The sequence below is a fragment of the Pseudophryne corroboree genome, chromosome 4 (assembly GCF_028390025.1).
Source record: "Pseudophryne corroboree isolate aPseCor3 chromosome 4, aPseCor3.hap2, whole genome shotgun sequence".
Classification (NCBI taxonomy): domain Eukaryota; kingdom Metazoa; phylum Chordata; class Amphibia; order Anura; family Myobatrachidae; genus Pseudophryne; species Pseudophryne corroboree.
The window spans coordinates 415,744,482-415,772,129 of NC_086447.1; the positions used below are offsets into that span (position 1 = coordinate 415,744,482).

At 46.7% G+C, this 27,648-nt stretch overlaps 1 protein-coding gene and 1 non-coding gene across 3 annotated transcripts in view; both read left to right on the plus strand.

Moving 5' to 3' along the window:
• LOC134909670 (probable ATP-dependent RNA helicase DDX43) overlaps positions 1-27,648 on the plus strand; it is a 575,661-nt gene that overhangs the window by 46,845 nt on the left and 501,168 nt on the right. For both annotated transcript variants that reach the window (XM_063916810.1, XM_063916811.1), the window contains exons 2-4: positions 16,842-16,897; positions 25,497-25,611; positions 26,126-26,248. In XM_063916810.1, coding sequence (XP_063772880.1) covers positions 16,842-16,897; positions 25,497-25,611; positions 26,126-26,248 — 294 coding nt within the window. The remainder of the gene's footprint in view (positions 1-16,841; positions 16,898-25,496; positions 25,612-26,125; positions 26,249-27,648) is intronic.
• On the plus strand, positions 14,236-14,351 carry LOC134913517 (U5 spliceosomal RNA). The gene has a single exon (XR_010177263.1). It is a non-coding gene; the product is annotated as a U5 spliceosomal RNA (small nuclear RNA).

Consider the following 27,648-nt stretch of genomic DNA (forward strand, 5'->3'; position numbering starts at 1 on the left):
TTTAGGCTGCGGGAAACGGAGGGTTAGGGGTGGGAGGTTAGGGTACCCTCTGCACTCGTCACTCTTGTCGGTTTTGCTGCGATCGGGATGCTGGTGTCGGTATACTAAATGCCAACATCCTGACGACGACTTCGGACACTTGGTACAACCACTGGATTTGAGTCATGCTGCCTGTAATTTATGTGCTGACTGATCAACTTCAGTGACACTCACTGTGCTGGCTGCCTTTACAGTAACCAGCGGCAACCAGCAGTAACGAACAGCAACCAGCAGTAACCAACAAAGGCAGCCAGCACAGTGAGTGTCACTGAAGTTGATCAGTCAGCACATAAATTACAGGCAGCATGACTCGAATCCAGTGGTTGTATCAAGGGTCCTGTATGCTGCACAGACCAGCAGCACTGTCACCCTCTCGCCTCACCCCCACTCCATACCACAAAAATGTTGCGTTTAACACCTGTTTGCAGGCGCCATGCAGCCCCCATCTCCGCCATCCCACCGATATGAACAGCCCCCCTGCCGCCACCGTAAGTCCAGCTCACCCCTCCGCACAGCAAGCACAGTCCCCGGTCACCGGCGTTCAACATCCCCGCAGCACAGTGTGTAGCGCGCCGCAGAGCCGTCCTCACTGTCTGTCCGGCTCCCGTGAAGCTCCAGCGGGTGATCGGCGGGGGGGGGGGCGTCCTCACTCTGTCCGGCTCCGTGAAGCTCCAGCGGGTGATCGGCGGGGGGGGGGGGGGGGGGCGTCCTCACTCTGTCCGGCTCCCTTGAGGCTCCAGCGGGTGATCGGGGGGGGGGCGGGCCGCACCGCCACGAGAGGACTTATAGAAGACCAGCTTCAGCGGAGCATCTTGCCCCCGGTGTGATGTGTGTGCGCGGTGTAGGGGGCGGGGCCTTCTGGGTGCATGCGGATAGAGAGATGCGGCGGCGATTGGATGAGGAGGCGCGGCGGTGATTGGATGGGAAGACAGAGTCTCCTATTGGTGCAGTGATACACAGCGCGTCCTATGGGACCCGCTCATTTTTTAAAACCAGGTACGTCTCTTCCTGTAGCGCGTAAAAACGCGCTATAGCGCGTATTTTGCGATCACTGCATTCGTCTTCTAGGGAAAATGGTGGCCTCTTACGAGGCGCTTCAATACGGAAGGTTGCACGCAAGACTCTTCCAGCTAAATCTGTTGGATAAATGGTCCGGATCGCATCTTCACATGCACCAGAGGATCTGTCTGTTGCCAAAAGCCAGGATCTCCCTTCTGTGGTGGCTACAGACTTCTCACCTCGTCGAGGGTCGGAGGTTCGGAATTCAGAACTGGATTCTGTTAATCACGAACGCAAGCCTCAGAGGTTGGGGAGCAGTCACCCAGGGGGTGCAGTTTCAAGGAAGATGGTCAAGTCAGGAAGTCATCCTTCCAATCAACATTCTGGAACTCAGGGCCATTTACAACGCCTTTCTGCAGGCCTCATATCTTCTTCAAGATCGGTCCATTCAGATCCAGTCGGACAATGTGACGGCAGTGACGTACATAAACTGACAGGGCAGAACGAAAAGCAGAGCAGCAATGTCAGAGTTGTCAAGAATTCTCCTCTGGGCAGAAAAAAACGCTGTGGTGTTGTCAGCGGTCTTCATTCCGGGAGTAGACAACTGGGAAGCAGACCTCAGCAGACACTACCTTCACCCGGGGGAGTGTGGACTTCACCCGGAAGTGATCGCAGAGTTGACAAGTCTTTGGGGCGTACCTCAAATAGACATGATGGCCTCCCGCCTCAACAAGAAGCTTGGGAGGTACTGTTCCAGGTTGAGGGACCCACAGGCAATGGCGGTGGATGCCCTGGTAACTCCGTGGGTGTTCAAGTCGGTGTATGTGTTCCCTCCACTTCCACTCATGCCAAGGATTCTCAAACTAATAAAAAGAACAAGAGTTCAAGCGATCCTCATTGCTCCGGACTGGCCAAGAAGGGCTTGGTACGCGGATCTTCTGGAGTTATTGCTGGAAGATCCGAGGCCTCTTCCTCTTCAAGAGGACCTTCTGCAACAGGGCCGTTCGCTTATCAAGACTTACCACGGCTACGTTTGATGGCATGGAGGTTGAACGCCATATCTTAGCTAGGAAGGGCATTCCAATAAGGTTATTCCTACCCTGATACAGGCTAGGAAAGGAGTAACGTCTAAACATTACCATCGAATTTGGAAAAAGTACGTGTCTTGGTGTGAATCCAAGCAGTTTCCTACGGTGGAGTTTCAACTAGGACGGTTTCTCCTCTTTCTGCAAGCAGGTGTGGATGTGGGCCTGCGGTTGGGCTCCATAAAAGTCCAGGTTTCGGCCTTGTCCATTTTCTCCCAGAAACAATTGGCTGTCCTCCCTGAGGTTCAGACTTTCTTGAAAGGGGTTCTGCACATTCAGCCTCCATTTTTGTGCCTCCTACGGCACCTTGGGATCTTAATGTGGTGCTGCAGTTCCTGCAGTTGGATTGGTTTGAACCTTTACAAGAGGTTGATGTCAAGTTCCTTACTTGGAAGGCGGTCACACTATTGGCATTGGCATCTGCTAGACGTGTGTCGGAATTGGGGGCATTGTCCTGCAAGAGCCCCTACTTGATTTTCCATAAAGATAGAGCTGAGCTTAGGACACGTCAGCAATTTCTTCCGAAGGTTGTGACGGCTTTTCATATCAACCAACCTATTGTGCCAGTGGCTACTGACTCCTCAATTACTTCAAGATCCTTGGATGTTGTAAGGGCTTTGAAGATTTATGTGAAGAGAACTTCTCATCACAGAAAGTCGGACGCTCTGTTTGTCCTTTTAGGATCCCAACAAGGTTGGGTGGCCTGCTTCTAAGCAGACTAATTCTCGCTGGATCAGGTGTGCGATCCAGAATGCTTATTCTACGACAGGCTTGCCATGTCCGAAATCCGTTAAGGCCCACTCTACTCGTAAAGTGGGTTCTGCCTGGGCGGCTGTCTTGGTTTTACAACTTTGCTGAGTGGCTACTTGGTCAGGATCGAACACGTTTGCGAAGTTCTACAAGTTCGATACTTTGGCCTCTGAGGACCTAAAGTTTGGTCAATCAGTTCTGCAGGAGGCTCCGCGCTCTGCCTCCCGTACTGCGAGCTTTGGTACATCCCCCATGGTACTAATGTGGACCCCAGAATCCTCTAGGACGTAAGAAAAAATAGGATTTTAATTACCTACTGGTAAATCCGTTTCTCCTAGTCTGTAGAGTATGCTGGGTGCTCGCCGAGTGCTTAGTTTTCCTGCATTTGTTACTTAGTTAAGTACTGCGTTGTTACTTGGTTAAGTACTGTTGTTTAGCCGTTGCTGAATTGTTTCAAGCTGGGTAGCTTGGTTTTCTGTATGTGTGAGCTGGTGTGAATCTCACCACTATCTGTGTATTTCCTTCTCTCGAAGTAGGTCTGTCTCCTCTGGCACAGTTTCTAGACTGAGTCTGGTAGGAGGGGCATAGAGGGAGGAGCCAGCCCACACTAGTAAACTCTTAAAGTGCCCATGGCTCCCAAGGGGTGCGTCTATACCCCATGGTACTAATGTGGACCCCAGCATCCTCTACGGACTACGAGAAAAGGATTTACCGGTAGGTAATTAAAATTCTATAATCTGGCTGTGTGCTGGTTCCTCATCTCTGTGTATCTCCACACATACTAGACTGGGCAGGCTTGCTTGTACCCTGTGTCTCTGTGTATGTGTTTGTATGTAAATGTCCTTTGTCAGCATGGGGAAAAAAGTTGTGTGTGCTGTTTGTCACACCAGGTTTTTCCCCTCTCCTGCGGATTCTCTCGTGTGAACAATGCAGTCAGCCCTCACAAACTAATGGGGCTCCTGGGGGTGAATTGCAAGAGCCTCCTTGGCTCAGTTCAATTAAATCTATGATGGCTGACATGTCTAATGAGTTAACTACTGCAAGGCAAGAAAGGCAGCAGTCTATGGTTGCTCTGACAAAGGACAGGGCAGATATCAAACATGGTTTTCCTCTCTTATCCTTTACCCCAAAAAAGGGGGTTACCTGATATCCTCTCGGAATCCGAGGAGGAGGTACTGAAGGTGGAAGAGGGGGAGGAGCTGGAATCAAATGCTGAGTTAGATGATTCCTCTGCTGCACAGGGTGTAGACTCGCTTATTATTGCAATAAGAGATGTTTTAAATATTCCTAGCAATGAATCTGATGTGCAGCAATCCTTTTCCTCTCCACAGAAAAAAGCACAGGTCACAATTCTTGACTCAAAGGAACTGGGTGACATTTTCAGAGAGCCATGAGCTCCTGATAAAAAATATTCTAAGGGGTATATTTACTAATATTCATGTTTTCTCATATGTCCTAGAGGATGCTGGGGATGCTTCAAGAACCATGGGGTATAGACGGGATCCGCAGGAGACATGGGCACTTTAAGACTTTAAAAGGGGTGTGAACTGGCTCCTCCCTCTATGCCCCTCCTCCGGACTCCAGTTAGATTCTGTGCCCAGTGAGACTGGATGCACACTGAGGAGGAGCTCTCCAGAGTTTCTCAGAAAAAATACTTTGTTAGGTTTATTATTTTCAGGGAGACCTGCTGGCAACAGGCTCCCTGCATGGTGGGACTGAGGGGAGAGAAGCAGACCTACTTCTGTGAGTTCAAAGGCTCTGCTTGTTAGGCTACTGGACACCATTAGCTCCAGAGGGTCCGATCACTTGGTGCGCCTAGCTGCTCGTTCCCGGAGCCGCGCCGTCACCCCCCTTGCAGAGCCAGAAGACAGAAGCCGGGTGAGTAAAAGAAGTTCAGAAGACTTCAGTGACGGCAGAAGACGGCTTTTGAGGTACCGCGCAGTGGCCGCGCGCCATGCTCCCACATAAGAACGGCACTGGCAGAAGTGTATAAAGTGGCTGGGCACTAATTACAGACCCCCGCCAGTATAAATATGTTAAATCAATCGGGACTGAAGCGCGCCATTAAGGAGGCGTGGCTTAGCCCTCACAGCTCTGACCAGCGCCATTTTCTCTTCACAGAAGCTGCAGAGACGCTGAGCCTGGCCTCCCACACTGCTGTACAAGTAACAGGGTGCAAAACGGGGGGGGGGGCACAAGAGGTTTGGTGCTAATTATTTGAAAGTAAAAGCGCTAAGAGGTCTGGGCAGTAATTTACTCGCTTCAGAACCGCAGAACCGGGATAGGCGCTGGGTTGTGAGCTGGCAGAACTCCCTCTGGTTTTCTCTAACAGGCTTTGTTGTGGGTCTGTCTCCTATAGCCCCAGTGTGGTTGTGTGTGTCGGTACGTGTGTTTTGACATGTCTGAGTGCTCTTCCCAGGAGGAGGCTGGAGTGGGGACAGAAAAGGCTGTGGGAGTGACCGTGTCGGCACCGCCGACGGCTGATTGGGAAAATATGTTGAGTATTTTGAATGCAAATGTGGCTCGGTTGACTAAGAGATTAGATAAATCTGAGTCTAAGAACCAGACATGGAAGAAATCCATGGAGGATGCATTGTCACAAGCTCAGACCCCTTCTGGGTCACAAAAACGTGCATTTACCCAGATAGCAGATACGGATACCGACACGGACTCTGATTCCAGTGTCGACTATAGTGATGCCAGATTGAATCCTAAACTGGCTAAGAGCATTCAGTACATGATTGTGGCGATAAAAGAAGTGTTGCATATAACAGAGGACCCTGCTGTTCCTGATACTAGGGTCTGTATGTTTTCTCTGACGTCCTAGTGGATGCTGGGAACTCCGTAAGGACCATGGGGAATAGACGGGCTCCGCAGGAGACTGGGCACTCTAAAAGAAAGATTAGGTACTATCTGGTGTGCACTGGCTCCTCCCTCTATGCCCCTCCTCCAGACCTCAGTTAGAATCTGTGCCCGGCCAGAGCTGGGTGCTCCTAGTGGGCTCTCCTGAGCTTGCTAGAAAGAAAGTATTTGTTAGGTTTTTTATTTTCAGTGAGATCTGCTGGCAACAGACTCACTGCTACGTGGGACTGAGGGGAGAGAAGCAAACCTACCTGCGTGCAGCTAGCTTGTGCTTCTTAGGCTACTGGACATCATTAGCTCCAGAGGGTTCGAACACAGCAATTATATTACCTTTTGGCTAAATATACACATAATACAGTCAGTAAACTGTATATGTGTAAAAAACCCTGCCATTAAGTTAAAGAAAACGCGGGACAGAAGCCCGCCGCTGAGGGGGCGGGGCCTTCTTCCTCAGCACACCAGCTCCATTTTCCCTTCACAGCTCCGCTGGAAGCACGCTCCCCAGGCTCTCCCCTGCAGTATCCAGGTACAAGACGGGTTAAAAAGAGAGGGGGGGGGCACATAAATTTAGGCGCAATTAGATACAAACAAGCAGCTATTGGGAAAATCACTTATTAGCAGTGTAAATCCCTGTGTTATATAGCGCTGTGGTGTGTGCTGGCATACTCTCTCTCTGTCTCCCCAAAGGACTTTGTGGGGTCCTGTCCTCAGTCTGAGCATTCCCTGTGTGTGTGCGGTGTGTCGGTACGGCTGTGTCGACATGTTTGATGAGGAGGGTTATGTGGAGGCGGAGCAGGGGCAGATACATGTGGTGTCGCCCCTGACGGGGCCGACACCTGATTGGATGGATATGTGGAAGGTCTTAACCGACAGTGTCAACTCCTTACATAAAAGGTTCGATGACGCAGCAGCCTTGGGACAGCCGGGGTCTCAGCCCGCGCCTGCCCAGGCGTCTCAGAAGCCGTCAGGGGCTCATAAACGCCCGCTAGCTCTGATGGTAGACACAGATGTCGACACGGAGTCTGACTTCAGTGTAGATGAGGATGAGACAAATGGAGACAAACATAAAGGATGCTTACTTACACGTTCCCATATATCCTCCACATCAGGCATACCTGAGGTTTGCTGTTCAGGATTGTCATTACCAATTTCAGACGTTGCCGTTTGGTTTGTCCACAGCACCAAGGATTTTCACCAAGGTTATGGCAGAAATGATGGTTCTCCTGCGCAAGCAGGGAATTACAATTATCCCGTACTTGGACGATCTCCTCATAAAGGCGAGATCCAAGGAGCAATTGCTGAAAATTGTTGCGCTCTCACTGACTATTCTGCAACAACATAGTTGGCTGGGGAATTCCTCAAATAGACATGATGGCGTCTCGCCTCAACAAGAAACTTCAGAGATATTGTTCCAGGTCGAGGGACCCTCAAGCATTAGCGGTGGATGCCCTAGTGACACCGTGGGTGTTTCCGTCGGTCTATGTGTTCCCTCCACTTCCACTCATTCCAAAGGTGATATAGATTATAAGAAGAACAAGGGTTCAGGCGATACTCATTGTTCCAGACGGGCCAAGGAGGGCCTGGTATCCAGATTTTCAGGAGTTGCTCATAGAGATCCCTGGCCTCTTTGTCTACGGGAAGACCTGTTACAACAAGGACCGTGCGTGTATCAAGACTTACCGTGGCTGCGTTTGACGGCATGGCGGTTGAACGCCAAATCCTAGCCCGAAAGGGTATTCCCAGTGAAGTAATTCCCACACTTCTTCAGGCTAGGAAAGAAGTAACGGCAAAGCATTACCACCGTATTTGGAGGAAATGTGTGTCTTGGTGTGAATCCAAGAAGGCTCATACGGAGGAATTTCAGCTGGGGCGTTTGCTCCATTTTTTGCAAGCAGGTGTGGATGCAGGCCTAAAGTTAGGCTCTATTAAAGTACAAATTTCGGCCTTATCAATCTTCTTTTAGAAAGAATTGGCCTCCCTTCCAGAAGTTCAGACCTTCGTGAAAGGCGTGCTGCACATCCAACCTCCATTTGTGCCTCCTGTGGCACCGTGGGATCTTAATGTGGTATTGCGGTTCCTGCAATCTCATTGGTTTGAACCTTTACGTAAGGTTGAGTTAAAATTCCTTGCTTGGAAAGTAGTCATGTTGTTGGCCTTGGCATCCGCAAGGCGGGTATCTGAGTTGGCGGCTTTGTCTCACAAAAGCCCCTATTTAATCTTCCATGCTGATAGAGCGGAGTTGAGAACTCGTCAGCAATTTCTGCCAAAAGTGGTTTCATCATTTCACGTAAACCAGCCTATTGTGGTGCCAGTGGCTACTAACGCCTTGGCGGAATCGAAGTCTCTCGATGTGGTCAGAGCTTTGAAAATCTATGTCGCCAGAATGGTGCAGATTAGGAAAACAGAGGCTCTGTTTGTCCTGTGGGCTCACAACAAGATTGGGGCTCCTGCTTCCAAGCAGACTATTGTTGCGCTGGATCTGTAATACGATTCAGCAGGCTCAACTACGGCAGGATTGCCGTTACCGAAATTGGTGAAAGCCCATTCTACCAGAAAGGTGGGCTCACCTTGGGTGGCTGCCCGAGGGGTCTCGGCATTACAGCTTTGCCGAGCTGCTACTTGGTCGAGTTCAAACACCTTTGCGAGGTTCTACAAGTTTGATACCCTGGCTGAGGAGGACCTCTTGTTTGGTCAGTCGGTGCTGCAGAGTCATCCGCACTCTCCCGCCCATTCTAGAGCTTTGGTATAAACCCCATGGTTCTTGAAGCATCCCCAGCATCCTCTAGGACGTATGAGAAAATAGGATTTTAATACCTACCGGTAAATCCTTTTCTCTTAGTCCGTAGAGGATGCTGGGCGCCCGTCCTAGTGCGGGCTGTATCTGCAGTTTGGTTATAGTTACGCTCATGTTGAGTTCAGTCAGTCTGTGACTGTTGTTGGTCATGCAGTTGCATGCGTTGTTGTTGATTGCCATATTGTACGGCGTGTTTGAGGTGTGAGCTGGTATGTATCTCACCTTAGTTTTAAAATAATTACATAAATCCTTTTAGTCGAAATGTCCGTCTCCCTGGGCACAGTTCCTATAAGTGGAGTCTGGAGGAGGGTCATAGAGGGAGGAGCCAGTTCACACCCATTCAAAGTCTTATAGTGTGCCCATGTCTCCTGCGGATCCCGTCTGTACCCCATGGTTCTTGAAGCATCCCCAGCATCCTCTACGTACTAAGAGAAAAGGATTTACCGGTAGGTATTAAAATCCTATTTTAATTGACCCCCTGTGCCGAAACCCCCTACCCACAACGTACCCCCTCCCCTTGTGTAGAATCCCTACCCTTAGTGCAGAATAGCATGCACCCCATATCTTTCCCGCTGGGTAGGTTGCATAAAACTGCCCCCGCTGGCTGCACACTGCTGCAGACTGGCTCCAACTTGCTCTTCACATCACGCACCCGCTCACCCACACTGCACTATTGGAAGTGCTTCTACTGAAGTTGGTCGCGATCTACATGCCGGAGCTCCGCAAGCTACTAGTAGATTGCAATCAACGTTTTGGCCGGGTCTGATATATGTGGACCGTACTAGTACCATTAGGAAAACTGATTTCTTTGTTCGTCCTCTATGGATTTCACAAACGTGGCTGGCCGTCTAATAAACAAACTTTAGCTTGCTGGCTCCGATTTAACCATCTCGCAGGCCTACACGCAAACTGGTCTTCCAGTACCGATTACAGTCTCTGCTCACTCTACTCGCTCTATGGGACCTACGTAGGCAGCCTGCTGTGGCAACTATGCAAGACCTCTATGTGGTCTTCTGCCCACACGTTTCTTAGGTGCTTCACCTTTGATACGTTTGCCTCTCCGGATGCAACCTTTGGCAGCAATGTACTCCTTTCAGCTTGGGAGCGTTGCCTCCCATTTAAAACTGCTTTGGTACATCCCTGAGCTTAACCATGTGGAGACCATGGACCTTGAAGAAGAAAATAAGAGTTATGGTAAAATTGCTTTTGTTATCTCTTTTTCTTCGAGGACCATAGGATCCACATGGCACCCACCCTGATGCACCTAGCTTCAATGGCTTATTCTTCACGGTCACAAGTTCCTGTCTCCTGATTTTGAGAGTGTATTTTCTGTGTGTACCTTTCTTCCTTATCTCCTCTCCTGCTTTGGGCTCGTTAATTAAAACTGAAGAGCCTGAGCTGTGGGCGGGTATGTGGGGAGTGAAGCTTTTCAAGCTCCTGTTCATCCTGGAGCTTGAAAAGCTTTACTGTTCGGTGCCTGTCCTGGTCTCCACCAGCATACTCCCAAGTTTAGCCCTGTGGATCCTATTGACCTCAAAGAAAGAGTTAACAAAGGTAAGTTTTACCATTAACTTATTTTTAACTATATAAATAAAGCAAAAATACAAATAAAAAATACCCAATAATGCTAGTTCTTGCATATAATTATTCAACAACAATGCCGTGCATGGTCTTGAAGGGAAAAATTGTTAATTATGTGGTTAAGTAAGGAGTCACAATGTGTACATATCTGAGAGTATTTCCTATTCTTGTCCCTGCCCAGCTCACCAAGGATTTAACCATTAATAGGGCTTCCTTTTGGAGCCTTTCAAGGAAAAAAATAATAATGGTACATATGATTTAATAGTTTGGATTATGTTTACCAGAACTCTTATCAAAAGTTGTTGCAAAACATAATTGAAATAGTGTATAAAATGCAACCGTAAAGGTTGCGTGGCATGTAAAGGTGTGCTCTTCTAAATTAAAGTTACCACTTGCATGACAACTAAACACTGGGAAAAATTTGTAAAACACATGTCTGGCAATTTAGTAGGAATGATCTATGTATCTAAAACTGGCAAGTAGAATATTCTGAAAAAAAACCAACAACCCTTTTTCTTTATCATCCACTAGGGGTCACTGGAGTACTCTTGGGATATGGACGGGCGTAGCCGAACAAAGGCACTGAATATTCAAATTTAGGACCCTCCCCCCCCTCCATATCCCCAAGTACCTCAGTGTACTTTGCCAGTGTTTTTTCGGTGCTCACAGATGAACATCGGCTTGTGGCAATGGCCACTTTTCAGAAGATTTTTATTTTTATTTTTAATTTTTACACTTCCCGTCCCAGTTTCTGGAAAAACTTGGGTCCGGGATGGTGCCGCTGCAAGGCAGCGTATGGCGTGTCGGTCCTCACAAAGAGCACCCTCACAGCCACAGGCGCTATAGGGCAGCGCATGGCGTGTCGGTCCTCACAAAGAGCACCCTCACAGCCACAGGCAGCCACTGTCTCCTGCAAGCTGAACGGAGCTTACAGAAAGAAGATCCGTTACAGCCAGGATGAGACAAAGAGCTGGAAGAAGGACTGAAACGGAGCTTACAGAGAGCTCGTCACAGCCAGGATGGAGCAAGGTATGGGTGACAGGGCGGTCAGCTCACGCTGCCGCCCTGCTGTGTGAGTGTTATACTGTACAGGGAGCTGGCCGCCGCTGAGCACGCCGCTGACGTGTCCCGCTGAAGTAGTAAGGACCACTTCTTATATATGAAGTTCCACCTCACTCGTACATGACTCTCCCTGCGCTGAACTAAGCAGAGCGGCCGCACGTCACTCAGACGCCGGCCGCTCTTACTGCTCTGATGGCCCGGCACCGCTACACGCCGCCGACACTCTCCTTGGCTGAACTAAGCAGAGCGGCCGCACGTCACTCAGACGCCGGCCGCTCTCACTGCTCTGATGCGGCACCGCTACACGCCGCCGACACTCTCCGGGCGCTGAACTAAGCAGAGCGGCCGCACGTCACTCAGACGCCGGCCGCTCTCACTGCTCGGATGGCCCGGCACCGCTACACGCCGCCGAGACTCTCCTGGGTACTAAAGAGTGGCCGCACGTCACTCAAGGACGCCGGCCACTCTCCCAGTGAAACACCGCAGACACAGGGAGACTGTGTACTGCTGTAGGAAGGAGCTTCCGGTCAGCTCCCCGGCGCTACATTCAGGCTCTCCTGCTCTCCCTGCACCCGATCCCCGTACGCTGCAGGTAACATGGGGATGCAGGGGGGGGGGGGGGGGGAGGGGGAATAATACCCATAGCAGCAGCAAAGGCTGCATGGGTTCAAAATAAACAAGCAGCGCAGCACTTTAAACAATGTACATGTGTACTGTGATATATGTTTCAGCACGTTTTATATATATAATATATAATGAAGCTTTTGCTGGCAGAACTGTCTATAATATCAGTATGAACTGTGATTATATGTGTAAACACTTTGTATATATATATATAATATATATATGAGGCTTTGGCTGGCAATGGGTTATCAGTGGCATAACCTATTGCACGTTTAACCATGTTTTCTGTTATTTTTGGTTAAGGTTGCAAGATAAATACACTGCAGGCAGTGCTCATATTAATTGACTAAATGCATATATTTTACTGTATCCTACACCTGGGTTATCACTGTATAATAGGCTATTAAGCATAGTAACTGTATAATAGGCTATTAAGCCTATATTAAAACTGCAGCAAGTAACCTGTACTGTGATTTTCTGTGAAAGCATGGCATGACGGCCATTTTAATCATTGCTGGTTTTCCAGTTATAATTCCAGACCATACACCTCTACTCCACAAGGAGGCGCAGGGGTGTTAGTGGGAATTTTTTTACTTCAGGATAATCTAGAACATTCCTGCCCTACATCTTTAAGCCACCAGAAGGCGCAGGGGTGTTAGTAGGAATTTGGTTCGGGTTTCATGCCTATGTGAACTGCTTTTCACATAAAGAACACTTTAGTTTCCTAATAAATATGCTGTTCAGCAATAACATATATATATAGATATATATGCCATATAATAATGTTATTAAGTCGTGCAAGTGTCTGTCTGTTGCCTATTATGATGTCTGTCTACATAGCAAATAAGGCTCTAGTGCAGACTAAAAATGTTAACATTGGCAATTCAAATTAAAACAGCGGTAATCGGAGTCTCAGAATAACTCCGCCAGCGCTAACAAAAGACAATCTTTCCAAAGTGACAATTTTCCTTTGGGTACCAGAGTGTTTATTTCACTAGTCTTATAATTTAATGCACGATTCTATGTCAAATCTCACACCGATAACTACAAGTGAGAAGGGTACATTAGTCCAGCATTCAGATAGTGCGGGGTTTTGGACAACCATACATAATCGTTTCCAAAAGGACGCGATCCGCCATTGGTATATGCGTTTCTGTCAAACATTATAAAAACCACAGATACATTTGGGTCACTAGAATCTATGTATGAAACCATGCCGATCACGGTTCAAAAAAGCTGCAGAGTATATCTGTAAAGCTTCTGCTAACGCCGGTTATTTTCATTGTCGCTAGTTAAGCGCGACAAGGCCAGAGCTTGTTTGCGCCTGAATTTGATATATGTGTAACGGCATTTTATCCCTATAGGATATTCTGCCATTAGCGCATACAGTATACTTGTAACGGTGTTTTATTCCTTTATAAGAAACAGTCACGCCTTGTAACGACAGGACGTTACAGTCAGCAAGCCAGTGGTTTGATGACCTCTTTTACAATTGTGGAAGTGCGTCTTTTCATGTTACATTTGCGAGGTTTCATGACTTCAACTCATATATGTCTCAGCTATTTACAGCTTAGAGTACAAAACTGCTTCTGGCGAACGGTTTGGCAGGTTGTCATTTAGTCTTTGCTGGTTTATAAACCAGGCAATAGTACGCCAACAGAGTCAAAGTTACTTATTCCCCTCTGTTTGAGCAAAATCAAACAGCTCCGTTGCAATATCAATCAGCAAGTCATTTACTACAGTTAGAAAATGGATTTTCTGCAGTTAGTTTTTGCTTATTGCAGCCACAAAATTGTATAATTGCATTTGATCTTCACAATGCGTATTTACCCAGTCCGGTTTCTTCATCATAGGTTCTAGCGTTTGAAAATCGCCACAACCATTAACCATTTCATTTATACCGTTGCTTATCGCTTCCGGTATTTACCAAAGTGATGTTGGAATAATAGCTCATCTCACATAAGAACTATGTATCAACAAAGTTCCTCTATCTTGCGCTACTAAGTTATACTGCGGTAGCAGATTAAGTTCGAAAACAATCACATCTAAGTCTGTCTAAACGATGTCAATTCCTAGGTAAGATTATAAATACGGTAAATCAAAGACTTTTACCTACTACACCAACAAGAACAAAAGTACACGCACACTAGCGGTACATTGGTGTATTCAATTATTAAGAATAAAGATGTGTTTTCAATTTAGTGCACCACCCTTCAATCGCGTTTCCCACAGAGGGACAAGGGTGCGTATACTCTGGACGACAGTCACAGAGAGTCAGGATTTGTAGTTAAAATCAACGCAAAGGTTCTAAAACACGACAGATTCCTGTCGATAAAGGTACTAGAACTCTGTGCATTTTACAATGCAATAGATAAATGTCCTACATCTCTGTGCATTTTACAATGCAATAAATGATTCGCTTTCAGTCTGACCAGGGATAGACTCTGGTTTCTCTTCATAACAAATAAATCTTTCGTTTTTTACTAAAGATTTCTGTGGAGAGGAACAACCGTGAGTTTCATGTAATTTTGTTTTTTCATGCCTGGCTCACGCTGCCCTTAAGCAGTCAAACAAAGCAAAGGCAGTTGCATACTCAACAACCAGTGAGAACCAATAAGCCGCATGGCAAGGCGGTAGGTAACTCAAATCTTCAATGGCTCAGAACGCTATTATGTGAAAATGTCAAGACATCAATCCGTGAGTGGACATCTGTTAGACAGGCGATCTCAACCGTCAGGGTTTGGATCTTAAAAACTGGACATTAAATCCAGAGGTGTTTCATATGTGAGTCCACAGAAGGGGGTTACCCTCAGGTATACATGAGGGCATCTCGCCACAATTACAAAAGCTCAGTATGTGTACATCACATTCATGGGGTCATTCAGCATCGTGTATCTGGCTCCTCCATTGTCCGCTTCTTTCTTCGTTGCCAAAACGGATCAGAAGACAGTTCGTCACAGTCATACTGGTGGTATCTCATGGGTTTCAGAGAAGTTTGCTTCTCGAATTTTCAAGGAATACTTGCACACGATCTTGGCCCGCTCATAATACGTCCAACCTGTTACATCAGGGAACGTTCTTTTACCCATAGTTACCTATGTACCTATTATCTATGTACCGCAGCTGCGGTTGACGGGGTGAGGGTTCAGACCGCCCTCTTAAAAAAATAGAGCATTACAGTATCGGTTATACCAACCATGTCACGAAATACTAAGCCGCTTAAGGCAGCTCATGACTAAAAAAAAAAAAAAAAAAAAAAAAAAAAATTTCGTGTGCTTACATAGGGTGTAAACCTCGGAAGTTTCCAACATCATACTTCAAGTACCCGTATTCTGTTAAACAGGATGGGATGGCAAACTGCGTTCATCTGCACTAAGAGGGCAGGTATCTGTGTGGTAAACTTATTTTCAAAGCGTTTGCCTCTATTTGCGTCTGTCAACATCTTTCTACAAGGTGTCACCAAAGTTCAGACTCTATTTATCCCACCTACAGCGCCAGGCGATTTGAGGTTGGGTTTAGATTTTCTTACAGTTTCATATTTTGGAACCCTTTCAACAAATGGGGATTAAGTTTCTCACTTTGGAAAACATTTTTCTTCTAGCCTTGCCTTCGGCAATGGTGCTTCGACAAGGGGTTTGTTTTCATATTTGGGTGCCTTGTATTCCAAGCCACCGTATTTGAGTTTTCTCATGACAAAGCAGATCTTCGGACGAAATCCGCTTTCGTATTCTTCACATCAATATACCAATAGTGGTTCCTGTGTGGACAGCACATTCTAAAATTCTGAATGTGGTACACGCGTTACGCGTTTATATATGTACCGAACGTCTACAGTACGTGATATGAATACGTTGTTGTTATATATGATACTGTAAACTGGGGTTAGCCAGTTTCTCAGCAGACATTATCCAGTTGAATAATAATGACTACAAGTCAGTCTTACTTTAAGGCTAAGTTACAATCGCCTACGTCAGTAATAGTTCATTCCACAGGTTCTGTGGGAATGTCAGACCCAGCGGGTCGTGGAGAGTCTACGACGCGGCTACATAGCCTTCAGTGCACCACGTTTGTGCACGTTTACACGTTATAAATGGTGGCGCCATCAGCATTTAGCTTTGGCTGCCTACTGTTACAAGTATCAAACAGCTCTCCCGCCCACGAGGGAAGCTTTGGTACGTCCCAAGAGTACTCCAGTGACCCCTAGTGGATGATAAAGAAAATAGGATTTTGGTACTTACCAGGTAAATCCTTTTCTTTGAATCCATAGGGGGCACTGGACGCCCACCCAGAGCAGTTTTACCTGGGTTGTTTTAAGCTCAAGGGAGCTTAGTGAACAAATTTAACTTGGATGGTATTAAGCTCAAAGGAGCTTATGGTAACACATTTTCACCGGTTGGTTCAAATTATAAGTTCTATCGGTTAAGCTGTCAACTTTTTAGTTGACAATAAGGTTACGAGTCAACTTTGTGGTTGTCCGTTATGTTATAGGGATTCTCCATTGTCAACCTCTCTATATCCTGTTCGCTCAGTAAAAAACACTGGCAAAGTACACTGAGGTACTTGGGGATATGGAGGGGGGGGAGGGTCCTAAATTTGAATATTCAGTGCCTTTGTTCGGCTACGCCCGTCCATATCCCAAGAGTACTCCAGTGCCCCCTATGGATTCAAAGAAAAGGATTTACCTGGTAAGTACCAAAATCCTATTTTTGTGTACATGATTTGTAATTTTCCCCCAAGCTATAACACTTATATCATACAGATGTGTCCATGCTGATCTTGAATAGCGTTTGCCTCAAACAGAATTTATTTGCCACGAATAGTATTCCCACTAGTGTGTGTGGGAACATGGATGCGCACCCGCTTCCATTGGAATGCATGGTGCTAGGCGCAAACTGCACCTAGTTGCAGCAGGGTGCAGATAACCATTGCCACGGAGTGTGCACATGAGGCAGGTGGAAAAGTAAAATGAGCTTTATCACATCTGTACTTTATATTTTAATAAGCTACATAGAAAGTGTACTAAATAATGTTAATGTGTGTTGCAGGACGCGGAGGGGCTAAAATAAAAGAACTAGAAGAGGCTTCTGGCTCAAGAATAAAGGTGAAAAAATATTCTAGATTATATTTTGTTGAGCAATTGTTGTACTTCAAATGTATTATTTTTTGGGTAAATAAGCACTCATTGCCACAATGGATTTAATTTTTTTAAGGTATGTATAGGTTTAGGACAAAATATAGGCAAAGAACATGTCCCTTCCTATGATGTTGGGCCAATACATGAACCAGTATGTCTCTTGTGCTCTGACTGGAGTTTTGCATGAGGGATTCAATACCATTCTTCCATAAGAAAGCCTTTTAACCAATGCATACATTATTGAAGTGGGAAAATCCTGTTTCATTGGAGAGTATTCCATAAATGCTCATTTGGATTCATATCTCATTACTGAGTAGACCATGTTAAGTGGATGACATTAACCAGCTTGGGTGACACACGTGCTGTAGTTTTGGGAATTGTTATCATGTAAGTTACCTTTGCTGCTTGGAAAGAAATTCTGCAGCATGTGGTGACAATTGCTCAGTAAGGAATGTCTGCTAAAATCTGCTTAATGGTACTAAGAGCAGCACAGTTCCCAAACTATTCCAGGCAAACGAGCCCTACAACAGAGCAGTACGGATGGTGTGATGACTACCATTACTGCTTCACAGCACTGAGGTCATGGGTTTGATTCCCACCATGGCCCAAACTCTGTGGTGTTTGTATATTCTCCCCATGCATGCCTGGGTATTTCAGTTTGAGGACAAAATTATGCTTAGAAACGTAATTTTACTCTCATGTTAATTTGCAGTTCATTATATGTGTGTAGAGTGTGCACCTGCATTTTCTATTTATTTTTCTTTGTTACAATCCAATAATATACTGGTAGGTTAATTGACTTCCAACAAAAATTAACCCTAGAGTGTGTGTGTGTGTGTGTGTGTGTATGTGTGTGTGTACACGTGTTTAGGTAAGACTAGATGGGCCAAGTCATACTTATTTATAAGTATAGATGGGCCAAGTCATACTTATTATTTACCAAGTCATACAGTTTTGCTTTGGTGTCGGCAGGAGCCGGATGCACCTTTTAAGCAGCCCCAAGCTTTTATTGTATGATTTAGTTTATTATCCTGTATTTGCTTCAGAGAAGGCATCGCTCGGCAGTCGTATAGGACACCAGCGCTGTTGCTTCTACAACCTCACGCCGGCGCCGCAACACTGGTATTGCGACACTAGAGGAATGGAAGCCGGACAGAATTTCCTCAGTCGGACCAGCTCACCAATCTCTTGCGGGAGGCCTGGACTATGCCTAACAAGCGGTTCTAGCTGTTAGAAAGGCTTACGTCCATTTATCCTCTCCCTGCGGTGGAATGTACTAAGTGGGAGGTTCCTCCCCTTCAGTAGATTCTCATGTTCCCACTGCATCCTCCCTCAAAGATTGCAGCCACCAGGGAACAACTGGCTCTCATATCCTGTATTAAGGGAGTGGCTTCTTACGTAGGAGAGGCAACCTTACGTATACTGTAGGCGTACTCTCCTCTAAAGTATCTGTGGCCTCTGTGGCTGCTAGACGAGTTCTTTGGCTCAGCTCCTGGAGGGTGGACTGTCTTAAAAAGGGCCTTGCATATCTGTCTTTAACAGGCGATACACTGTTTGGAGCACAGCTAGATAAGATTGTGGCCACTGTCTGTTTTTAAAACTATTCTGCTATCAGCCCCTTCCTACTAGATTGTTAGCTCTTCAGAGCAGGGCCCTCTTTCCTCTTGTTGTCAAAGCCCTCTTCTCAACACATTTTCACTCGCAGCTCTCTCCAACTCAGCGACCATCTTTACCTGCTTTTTCTCCTGCTGGTAAAGTATCATCTCTACGATGATTACTCCCTCGCTACTTACATCTTAGCTGTATTATGTTTTGAGAATTGTGGTGCTCTTTGTTACCTGTACTCTATTTTTGTTAATTATTTACTGTAATGCTAAGTTTTGTCTCCCTGGACTGTCCTTTGTACGGCGCTGCAAAACACTTGTGGCGCCTTTATAAATCAAATGTAATAGTAATAATCAGCTGCTGCCCTGACGTCCTCTTAAGCCCTTTCAGCCCCCAGGGACAGCTATAGGGCAGTCCTTTCCCAGGCAGACCTCTTCTTTCAGGTCCAATAGGCCACACTCTAGGCAAACCTGGATCTCCGGTTGTCTGGCCGCTAAGCCAGGCAGGCCTCCTCCTGGGGGATCCCACGGTGGCAGGCCGACTGCTTCAGTTTAAAGTGACCTGGTGTTAACTATAATGGACGCTTCGGTACGAGATGTGGTCTCCCATGGGTATACTGTACTCTCTTTTTCATGAGGCGCCTTCTTCAGTTGTTCTTTGGTACGGGTCTCCCAGCTGATCCAACAAGGCCATTAGCTCTGTAATAGGCCATTCACTCTTTAGTCTGGAGTCATAGCAACGCACAGGCTTTTATTCCATTCTTTTTCAGGTTCAATAGCCCAATGGCTCCTTTCGACCCATGCTGAACCTAAAATCACTCACCAGGTTTATGCAGGTACCAAGTCTTCGCATGGAAACTGTTCATTCCATTGTCATAGCCTTGGTGTTGTCATGACTGTGGTTTTTGTGAACCCGGCGTGTATGTGAAGTCCATGTAGGTAACTGGAGGACTGTGTATATTCGGCTGGTTTGTGGGAATCAGTGAGATGAAGTAGTATCGAGCACTCCGTGACCGGGGGGTCGAACCCGGGCTTCGGCAGTGGGAGCCGTATCCTGACCACTGGGTCACCAGGGACTTGGTGTTGATAGCAGGATGGTGAATGTATTGGATATACTATCACAGGAGTAGGTGTATGTGTACTCAAGGATACTATGAAATAGGTTCTCTGGAGTTGCGCAGAACTGGGAGGAGAGCTGAAGATGTTACCGGTGCGACTGAGAACCGCACTGTGAACCGGGCTGGGTACCGGTATAACTGGAACGTAACTGTGTATGTAGAACAATGACTGTGGCTGTGACTTTAAGACAAGGTTGAAGAATACTGCGGCTGTCTCTTTAAGACGAGGCTGAAGAATACTGCGGCTGTCTTTTTAAAATGAGACTGAAGAATACTGCAGCTGTGTCTTTAAAACGAGACTGAAGAATACTGCGCTGTGTCTTTAATACAAGACTGAAGATTACTACGGCTGTGTCTAAGATGAGACTGAGGAATACTGCGGCTGTGTCTTTAAGATGAGACTGACGAATACTGCAGCTGTGTCTTTAAGACGAGACTGAAGAATACGGGATATAACTGGTGACACAACTGTAATCCAGACTGGGTAGCAAAAGAGCAGGGTTTTACAGGAACTAAGCTAATAGTGTTACCTCTTAAGGAGCTCCGCTACCAAGCATACACTGAGCTGTGTGACACAAGGAACTGGCAGCTTCTGTAACACAAGTCTCTTTACTTGTACTTCCTGGTACTTGGTGAACAGAGTCAGGTGATTCAGGGAGACTCAGGCTAGCGCTGTCAGACTCTGGAGCCTTACCTCCGGCTGGTGCTCCCGGGGGTTGCCATCCCGCTGGTTGGCGCGGCTGAGGCGGCAAGGAACCGCTGGCGGCGGGTACTCCTGGAAGGATGTGCGGCTGCCGGTGGTCTGGAGAGCCGGGCGCTGCGGCTGGCATCGCTGCGGTAAGGTAGTATAGAGTGTCAGAGTCAGTAGCTAGCTAATGCTGTGTGCTAACAGCTGAGTATGTCTCCTGTGCTGGGGGCAGCCATGTTGGAGACCAGAGCATTACCAATTAAGTTCCCATTCTGTGTCCAGCCAATCCTGTGTTCTTCCCTCACAAAAGGGGGCTGGCCCAGAGGGAGATTGCCAGTGCTTCAAGTTACCTCCTTGTGAAAGGTTCTCCAGCTCTGTGCTCCCAGGTTACTTCTGGTGCCCTGGTTCTGGTTGCTCTCATCTATTGGTTACCTAAACGCTGCTACAGTCCTGCTGTCTACGTCCGTTGCCACTCATGGAAGCGCTCACGGGGTCCCAGGTCGTAGAGGAGTTCCAGGTGCTAACGGCAGTTCTCGCAGATGTCTTCATTTCTTTAAAGTCCAAGTTCTTCAGCCTCGTCGTTCAATCACAAGTCTTCATTTCTTCAAAGTTCTTCAGCCTCGTCTTTTAATTACAGTCTTCAGTAGTTCTTTACCTGAGTTCTTCAGCGTCAATCTTCAAGTCATTTAACCATAGAGTCTAATCCTTCCAGTTTTGTCAATTTCTCCAATATTCGTGTACAGCCTGTTATTCATTAAAACTACAGTTACCTTCCTACGGAGTCCTCCTTTTCCTTTACGCCCTCCGGCCAACGTTAACAATTAGTTTGGCCTCCACCCCATGAGGAGGAATTACATACAGCCACCTCGTTTGCTCTCCTCACAGGTAGCTGTCCCTTCAGCCAAAACTCGGTTGTCAGAACCCCAACTTACTCCGAGGGTGACAAGCACAGGATTGAATAGCTTATGGTCAGACCCTGTTATGTCAGTACTCCAGGTTAGGCTTTGATGTGGAGTGAGGCCTAGCAGGCCAGAAACACACTGAAGCCTAAACTCCTAAAATGACTGGAGGATGCTGGCTTTTAGGCCCAAACACCAGAGAGCTGAGCACAGTGGAGTATGTATCTGGTGACCACAGGAGTCTGAGAGGCATATAGTATAATGACAACAATGATTGCTGAGTAGGCACAGCATAGAGACTCTTGCTGAATTCAGTATTCACACAGAAGGTTAATCAACACAGGTGGAGCTCGTTAACTCTCACCTTCCAGGCAGAGAACTCAGCACTCCGGAAACTCATGGTACTGGCAAGCTGTTTATCCCAGTCAGCAGAAAAGAAGCAGGATCCAGGGTAGATGGCAGAGGTAAGTCACTAAATATGAGAACTACAGTCAGGATCATGACAGGTGTCCTGTGATTTCCGCTATGTCCGGTCGCTTAGCAATGATATGATGCTCCCGAACTTCCCCTCCCCAGCCACCGGCTCCTAGGTAACCTAAGATGCTGGCTAGTGCGGCCGCTGGAGTTGCTAGGGAGATGGGGGACCTGGGTACGTGCAGCTAGACAGATGCACTGAGTCTGTGATCAAGGGAGGCTAGGTGATGTTCGGGACGTAATTGGCTCACGCTTCCTTTATATTCTATGTCTGCCTGTCATGCCTTAAGGGTCATAGCCTCTGGCCGCAGTGGGAGCCCTTGTCGCTTGGAGTATCAGTCTGCAGTTCTTCATCTTTAGAAATCCACGATCTTATGCAGCCTGCTACTTAAACCTCTAGGTACAGCCTTATGGGAAGAGTGGCTGTTAAAGGCAAGAATACCTGCTGGTGAGTTCTAAGAGACTCAACCCTGGGCCACTGCCAGAAGACCTTCAGGAGATGCAGATCCCACAAGAAGAAAATCCTTCAGCTATAACGCTGCTAGCTTGGGGACTTTATGGGCTTCCTGGATATCCATTCTGCATTAACCTATCACTTCCAAACATAATACCTCAGGTTTGCTGCCCACCTGCAATACTATCTTTTCTGGGCCCTGCCCCTCTGGACTTTCCACGGCCCTTTAGGTTTTTACCTAAATTATGTCAGTCATGGCTTCATATCTCAGGCACCAGGGGGTCTGGATTCTTCCTTAACCGGACGAGATACTGATTTAAGCCTAGTCTCTGTAGGTCATGCGACAGCATCTCCGTCTGACCATTGCCTTAGTGCTAGTGCACGGCTGGTTCATCAACTGGAAAGTGTCCTCCCTGTCTTCCTCCCAGAAGATACTACATTTGGGACCCCTCCTGGAGTCTCACGTCCTGAGGTGTCTCCTTCCAGAGGACAGGATCACAGCCCTCCGGGCTCGCCTCCGCAGGTTTCTTCGATAGCGGCGGGTGTCAACTCACTCAGCCATACAGATCTTGAGGTTCATGATGTCCACCTTCAGCATGATGGAGTATGCCCAGCTCCACTCTAGACCTCTCCAACGACTGATCCAGTCACGTTGGAACAGGCGATGTCATCTAATCAGAATTCATCAGTCCAGCTATCCCCGGAACTTCAGCTCTCCCTCTAGCGGTGGCTACAATAGTCCCACCAGGACAAGGGTCACGCTTCAAGATTCCGAATTGGGTACTCCTCACCACAGATGCCAGCCTCCATGGTTTGGGAGCAGTAACAAGTTAACGGTCCTTTCAGGGACTTTGGACAATCCACGTAAGTCATCTGCCCATAAACTTACTAGAGCTTCGGGCAGGGTACAGGGGGTTCTTTTTGTCACTGGATCAGTTTGGTTCCAGCTGGGTAAGGCAATAGCGTACGCCTCCCTCAATTATCATTGAGTCATGCGTAGACAGGCCGCATCGTGAAAAGCGGGGCACATTCTCTCTTGAGCAGAACATCTGCTTTCGGCTATCTCGCCAATGTTTTACCTTGGAATCTTCAACTGGGAAGCGGACTTCTTAAGCCGAAAGGACACTCACTCCGGCGAGTGGGATCTACATCCAGGGATCTTTCAGATTCTAAATGGACAGGTGGGGCCTACCAATGTGGATCTCATGGCCTCCGGCCACAACCACAAACTGCAGGTGTGCTGGTCCAGGACCAGGGATCCTGCAACTGCCTTCATGGAACATCTGCCTTCCAGTCGCACTCCTTCCAAGGGTTCTTTGCAAGTTCATGTGAAAGGGAGGCATTGTGCTCCTCGTGGCATCGGCGTAGCCGTGACGACCTTAGTTTGCAGACCTGCAGAGTCTATGAATAGACATTCCCTTTCAGCTACCTCTACGGCTAGATCTGTTGACTCAGTGTCCCTGTCTACACCCAGATCTGGTTTGATGGTATGGTATGGTATTAGTCCTTCGCCTAGCATCCTTCCAGGTACAGGTCTCTGCTCTTTCTGTCTGGTTCCAGTGAAAGATCACTTTCCTACCTGATGTCAGCACATTTTTCAGGGGGATCCTCCATATTCAACCTCTTTTGTGTATCTCCGGTAGCTCCTTGGAACTTCTCCTTGGTTCTCCGGTCTTTACAGAGTCTCCATTTGAACTCTGTGGACTTCAAGTGGCTAAAGTGGAAGACTCCCTCCTTGCTTGGTTGGTTTTCTGCTCGTAGAGTGTTTGACCTAAGAGCGCTATCCTGTCGCTCCATCTTTTTTTTTCGTTAGTTCATTCTTTCTTTCTTTCCCATCCGGACAGAGCTGTCCTCTGGACTAGGTCTGGATACCTCCCCAAAGCTGTCTCTCAGTTCCATATTACTAAAGGGATTGTGGTTCCAGCCTTTCAGTCCTCACCAGATTCTGTGAGGAAAGCCCTACTTGATGTGGTATGTGCGCGCTTCACAATTAGGTGGATCACATGGACTCTTTTTCCATATATAGGATTATAAGTGTTATAAGGTTTTCACAAACGGGGCTGGCCTGCTCGGGCTTCCGCGCCCGTTGACCTCCCTGTTCGAAGTGTGGTTACAGCTCATTCCACTCGCTCTGTGTGGCCCTCTTGGTAGCTAGTCGTGGGGCTTCTGCTGAACAGTTGTACAGAACATCCACGTGGTCTTCCGCCCACACTTTCCTCCACCACCCAGGATACTTCCTTTGGGTGACAAATTCTCCATTCAGCTCAGGCTCCTCCCCTCCCTTAAGAGAACTGCTTTGGCACATCCCCAATGTCATCCCTTTGGATGCCCATCGACCCTGAAAAGTTATGGTAGACTTACCATAGTTAACTCTTTTTTCGCAGTCCATAAGATCCACAGGGCACCCACTCTAACTCATCTGGTTTCTGTGGGTTTTTTCTTTTGTCACCAGTTCCATTCTCTTGTGTGAGTGTTTCTTATGTGTACCAGTCTTTTTTCTCTCCTATCCTGCTCCTGCCTTGGGCTTGTTTACAAAAAGGGCTGGCCTTTGCTGGGGGTGGGGTATAGGGGAGAGGCGTGACCAGTGTTTTCTGGGATCTGAACGCTTTAACTTTAGTTGCCCGGTCCTCTCCAACTACCTACACCCATCCTATGTACCTTGAAGAAAAAGAGTTAATTATGGTAAGTCTACAATAACTCCTATTTTCCACCAACTACCACCCCCAGTGTCAAAAAATGTTCCCTGCCCCATGACCTTATTATAGCACAGGGGGTACTGATCATCAGTACTACTTGCTGCAGCTTATCTCTGAACACGTACAGATCAATATATTTGTGCTGTGGAGGTGTGATCTCTGTTCCCCTCCTCACACTTCGGCATGTGCATTCTGAGAAGCATTTTCAGGTGTGATTTAAGCAGTCAGACTGCAGCATAACTACCTGAGGGCTGGAGCAGGATGAGGAGATCTGATTTGCACATGTGCAGATCAGATTTCCTCCGTAACAGATGGGGGTATACAGTGGCACGGTGCAGTTGCATAGGATGTGACCGTATCAGCTAAAGCACAGCTATCTGTGCCTAGGTCCCATCCGACTGTGCCAAGTAAGTGGTTATACTGTTACAGATATTTGCATCATTACTCCTTGTGTTTTTAGCATTGCCTCCAGATGAAATCTGAGTGGCGACTGCATTTGCTATTCAGTAGGTGTCTGTTTAACTGGAGCTGATAGAATAGTGCTCGAGGTATCTAAAATATCAAATGTTGGGGCAAAAAAGTATAGTTTTTGTTCAAATAATTTTTATAAAGTGTGTTTTTAATTTTATTCAGATTGTAAAAGAAGATGTAGATTCACAGATAACGATCTTTGGAAGCAGTGAACAACAAAGTAAAGCAAAAGAATTGATTGATGGTATTGTGGAAAGCTGTGAGAGGCCAGAAAGAGGTAAATTGTCTGTTATAGGTGTTGTCAGAAACTGAGACTTCCAAGTACTGTAGTTTTCAGATGCAACTTGATTTTGTGTGATAAGTGTATTATATATACATACTACTCATAAACACAGAATTATCCTTTAGTTTTAAATTACTGAACTTGATTTTGTGGGGTATTTTACTTTAGTCCATTTTCCATTTGCATAAGAATGATTCCTGATTGTTTAATCTGTGTAGAGACTAGTTGGATAGCAGTAAGGAGTAGCATTAATATGGCTTTGTTCTTTGCATCTACAATTTAGTGCTCAATAAGGTGAGTGTACAATACATAGCACTTTTTATATAACAGTGTATATAGACTCTATTGTACTACTTAGATTTTGGCTTATCACGTGACGGTCTACTTAGTGAAATCTTCATAAATCTTATGTAATATAAAGCAGCAGGCCAGTTGTTTTTTTGTTTTTTTTTTAAATTGGTATACAATCTGACAATTGTGAGCATTTTCTATTTCTTTATATGTGTAGATTTTGGACAGAAGTATAGTTACTCTCCCAGTTCTGCAGAGATGAATGTTCAAGAAGGATCCAGTATAAATTGGGCCTCACTCCGGGAAAATAAAGCTAAATATGAAGCAATGAAATGGGCAGGTCTGTAAATGATGTTGTAATTTTGTACTACATACAGTAGTTCTTAATTGACATTCCTTTGTATCTTTACTGTCAGCATCATCGGTGACCTACAGATGGGTCCATGTTTATCTTGACCTGTAATAGGATTAACTGAGACTGGGCAGTCGGGACTTAATCCCCTGCTGTAATGACTTAATCCCCTGCTGTATTGTTCTCTGTATTGTATTGCAGCTGAGAACAATAGATGAAGGGTTTATGTTAATAAACCATGTTGTGCCTAGGTGCAGCAAACTAGCTAAGATAACCGTGGACCCATCTGTATATCATTTTTGTAATGTTACCCGAATCCTAGGTTTTCATCTGATTAGTTATGTCCATGACAGTGGCCGTTCATGTTCTCCATTATCATGGTTCAGTTTGGACAAGACAAGATACACCTGTTTGCATTTTTGGTTATGCTGCTGTTTGAGACTGCAATGATGATGGAAATAAGAATTTACTTACCGATAATTCTATTTCTCATAGTCCGTAGTGGATGCTGGGGACTCCGAAAGGACCATGGGGAATAGCGGCTCCGCAGGAGACTGGGCACAAAGTAAAAGCTTTAGGACTAGCTGGTGTGCACTGGCTCCTCCCCCTATGACCCTCCTCCAAGCCTCAGTTAGGATACTGTGCCCGGACGAGCGTACACAATAAGGAAGGATTTTGAATCCCGGGTAAGACTCATACCAGCCACACCAATCACACCGTACAACTTGTGATCTGAACCCAGTTAACAGCATGATAACAGAAGGAGCCTCTGAAAAGATGGCTCACAACAACAATAACCCGATTTTTGTAACAATAACTATGTACAAGTAATGCAGACAATCCGCACTTGGGATGGGCGCCCAGCATCCACTACGGACTATGAGAAATAGAATTATCGGTAAGTAAATTCTTATTTTCTCTAACGTCCTAGTGGATGCTGGGGACTCCGAAAGGACCATGGGGATTATACCAAAGCTCCCAAACGGGCGGGAGAGTGCGGATGACTCTGCAGCACCGAATGAGAGAACTCCAGGTCCTCCTCAGCCAGGGTATCAAATTTGTAGAATTTAGCAAACGTGTTTGCCCTTGACCAAGTAGCAGCTCGGCAAAGTTGTAAAGCCGAGACCCCTCGGGCAGCCGCCCAAGATGAGCCCACTTTCCGTGTGGAATGGGCTTTTACATATTTTGGCTGTGGCAGGCCTGCCACAGAATGTGCAAGCTGAATTGTACTACAAATCCAACGAGCAATCGTCTGCTTAGAAGCAGGAGCACCCAGCTTGCTGGGTGCATACAGGATAAACAGCGAATCAGATTTTCTGACTCCAGCCGTCCTGGAAACATATATTTTCAGGGCCCTGACTACGTCCAGCAACTTGGAATCCTCCAAG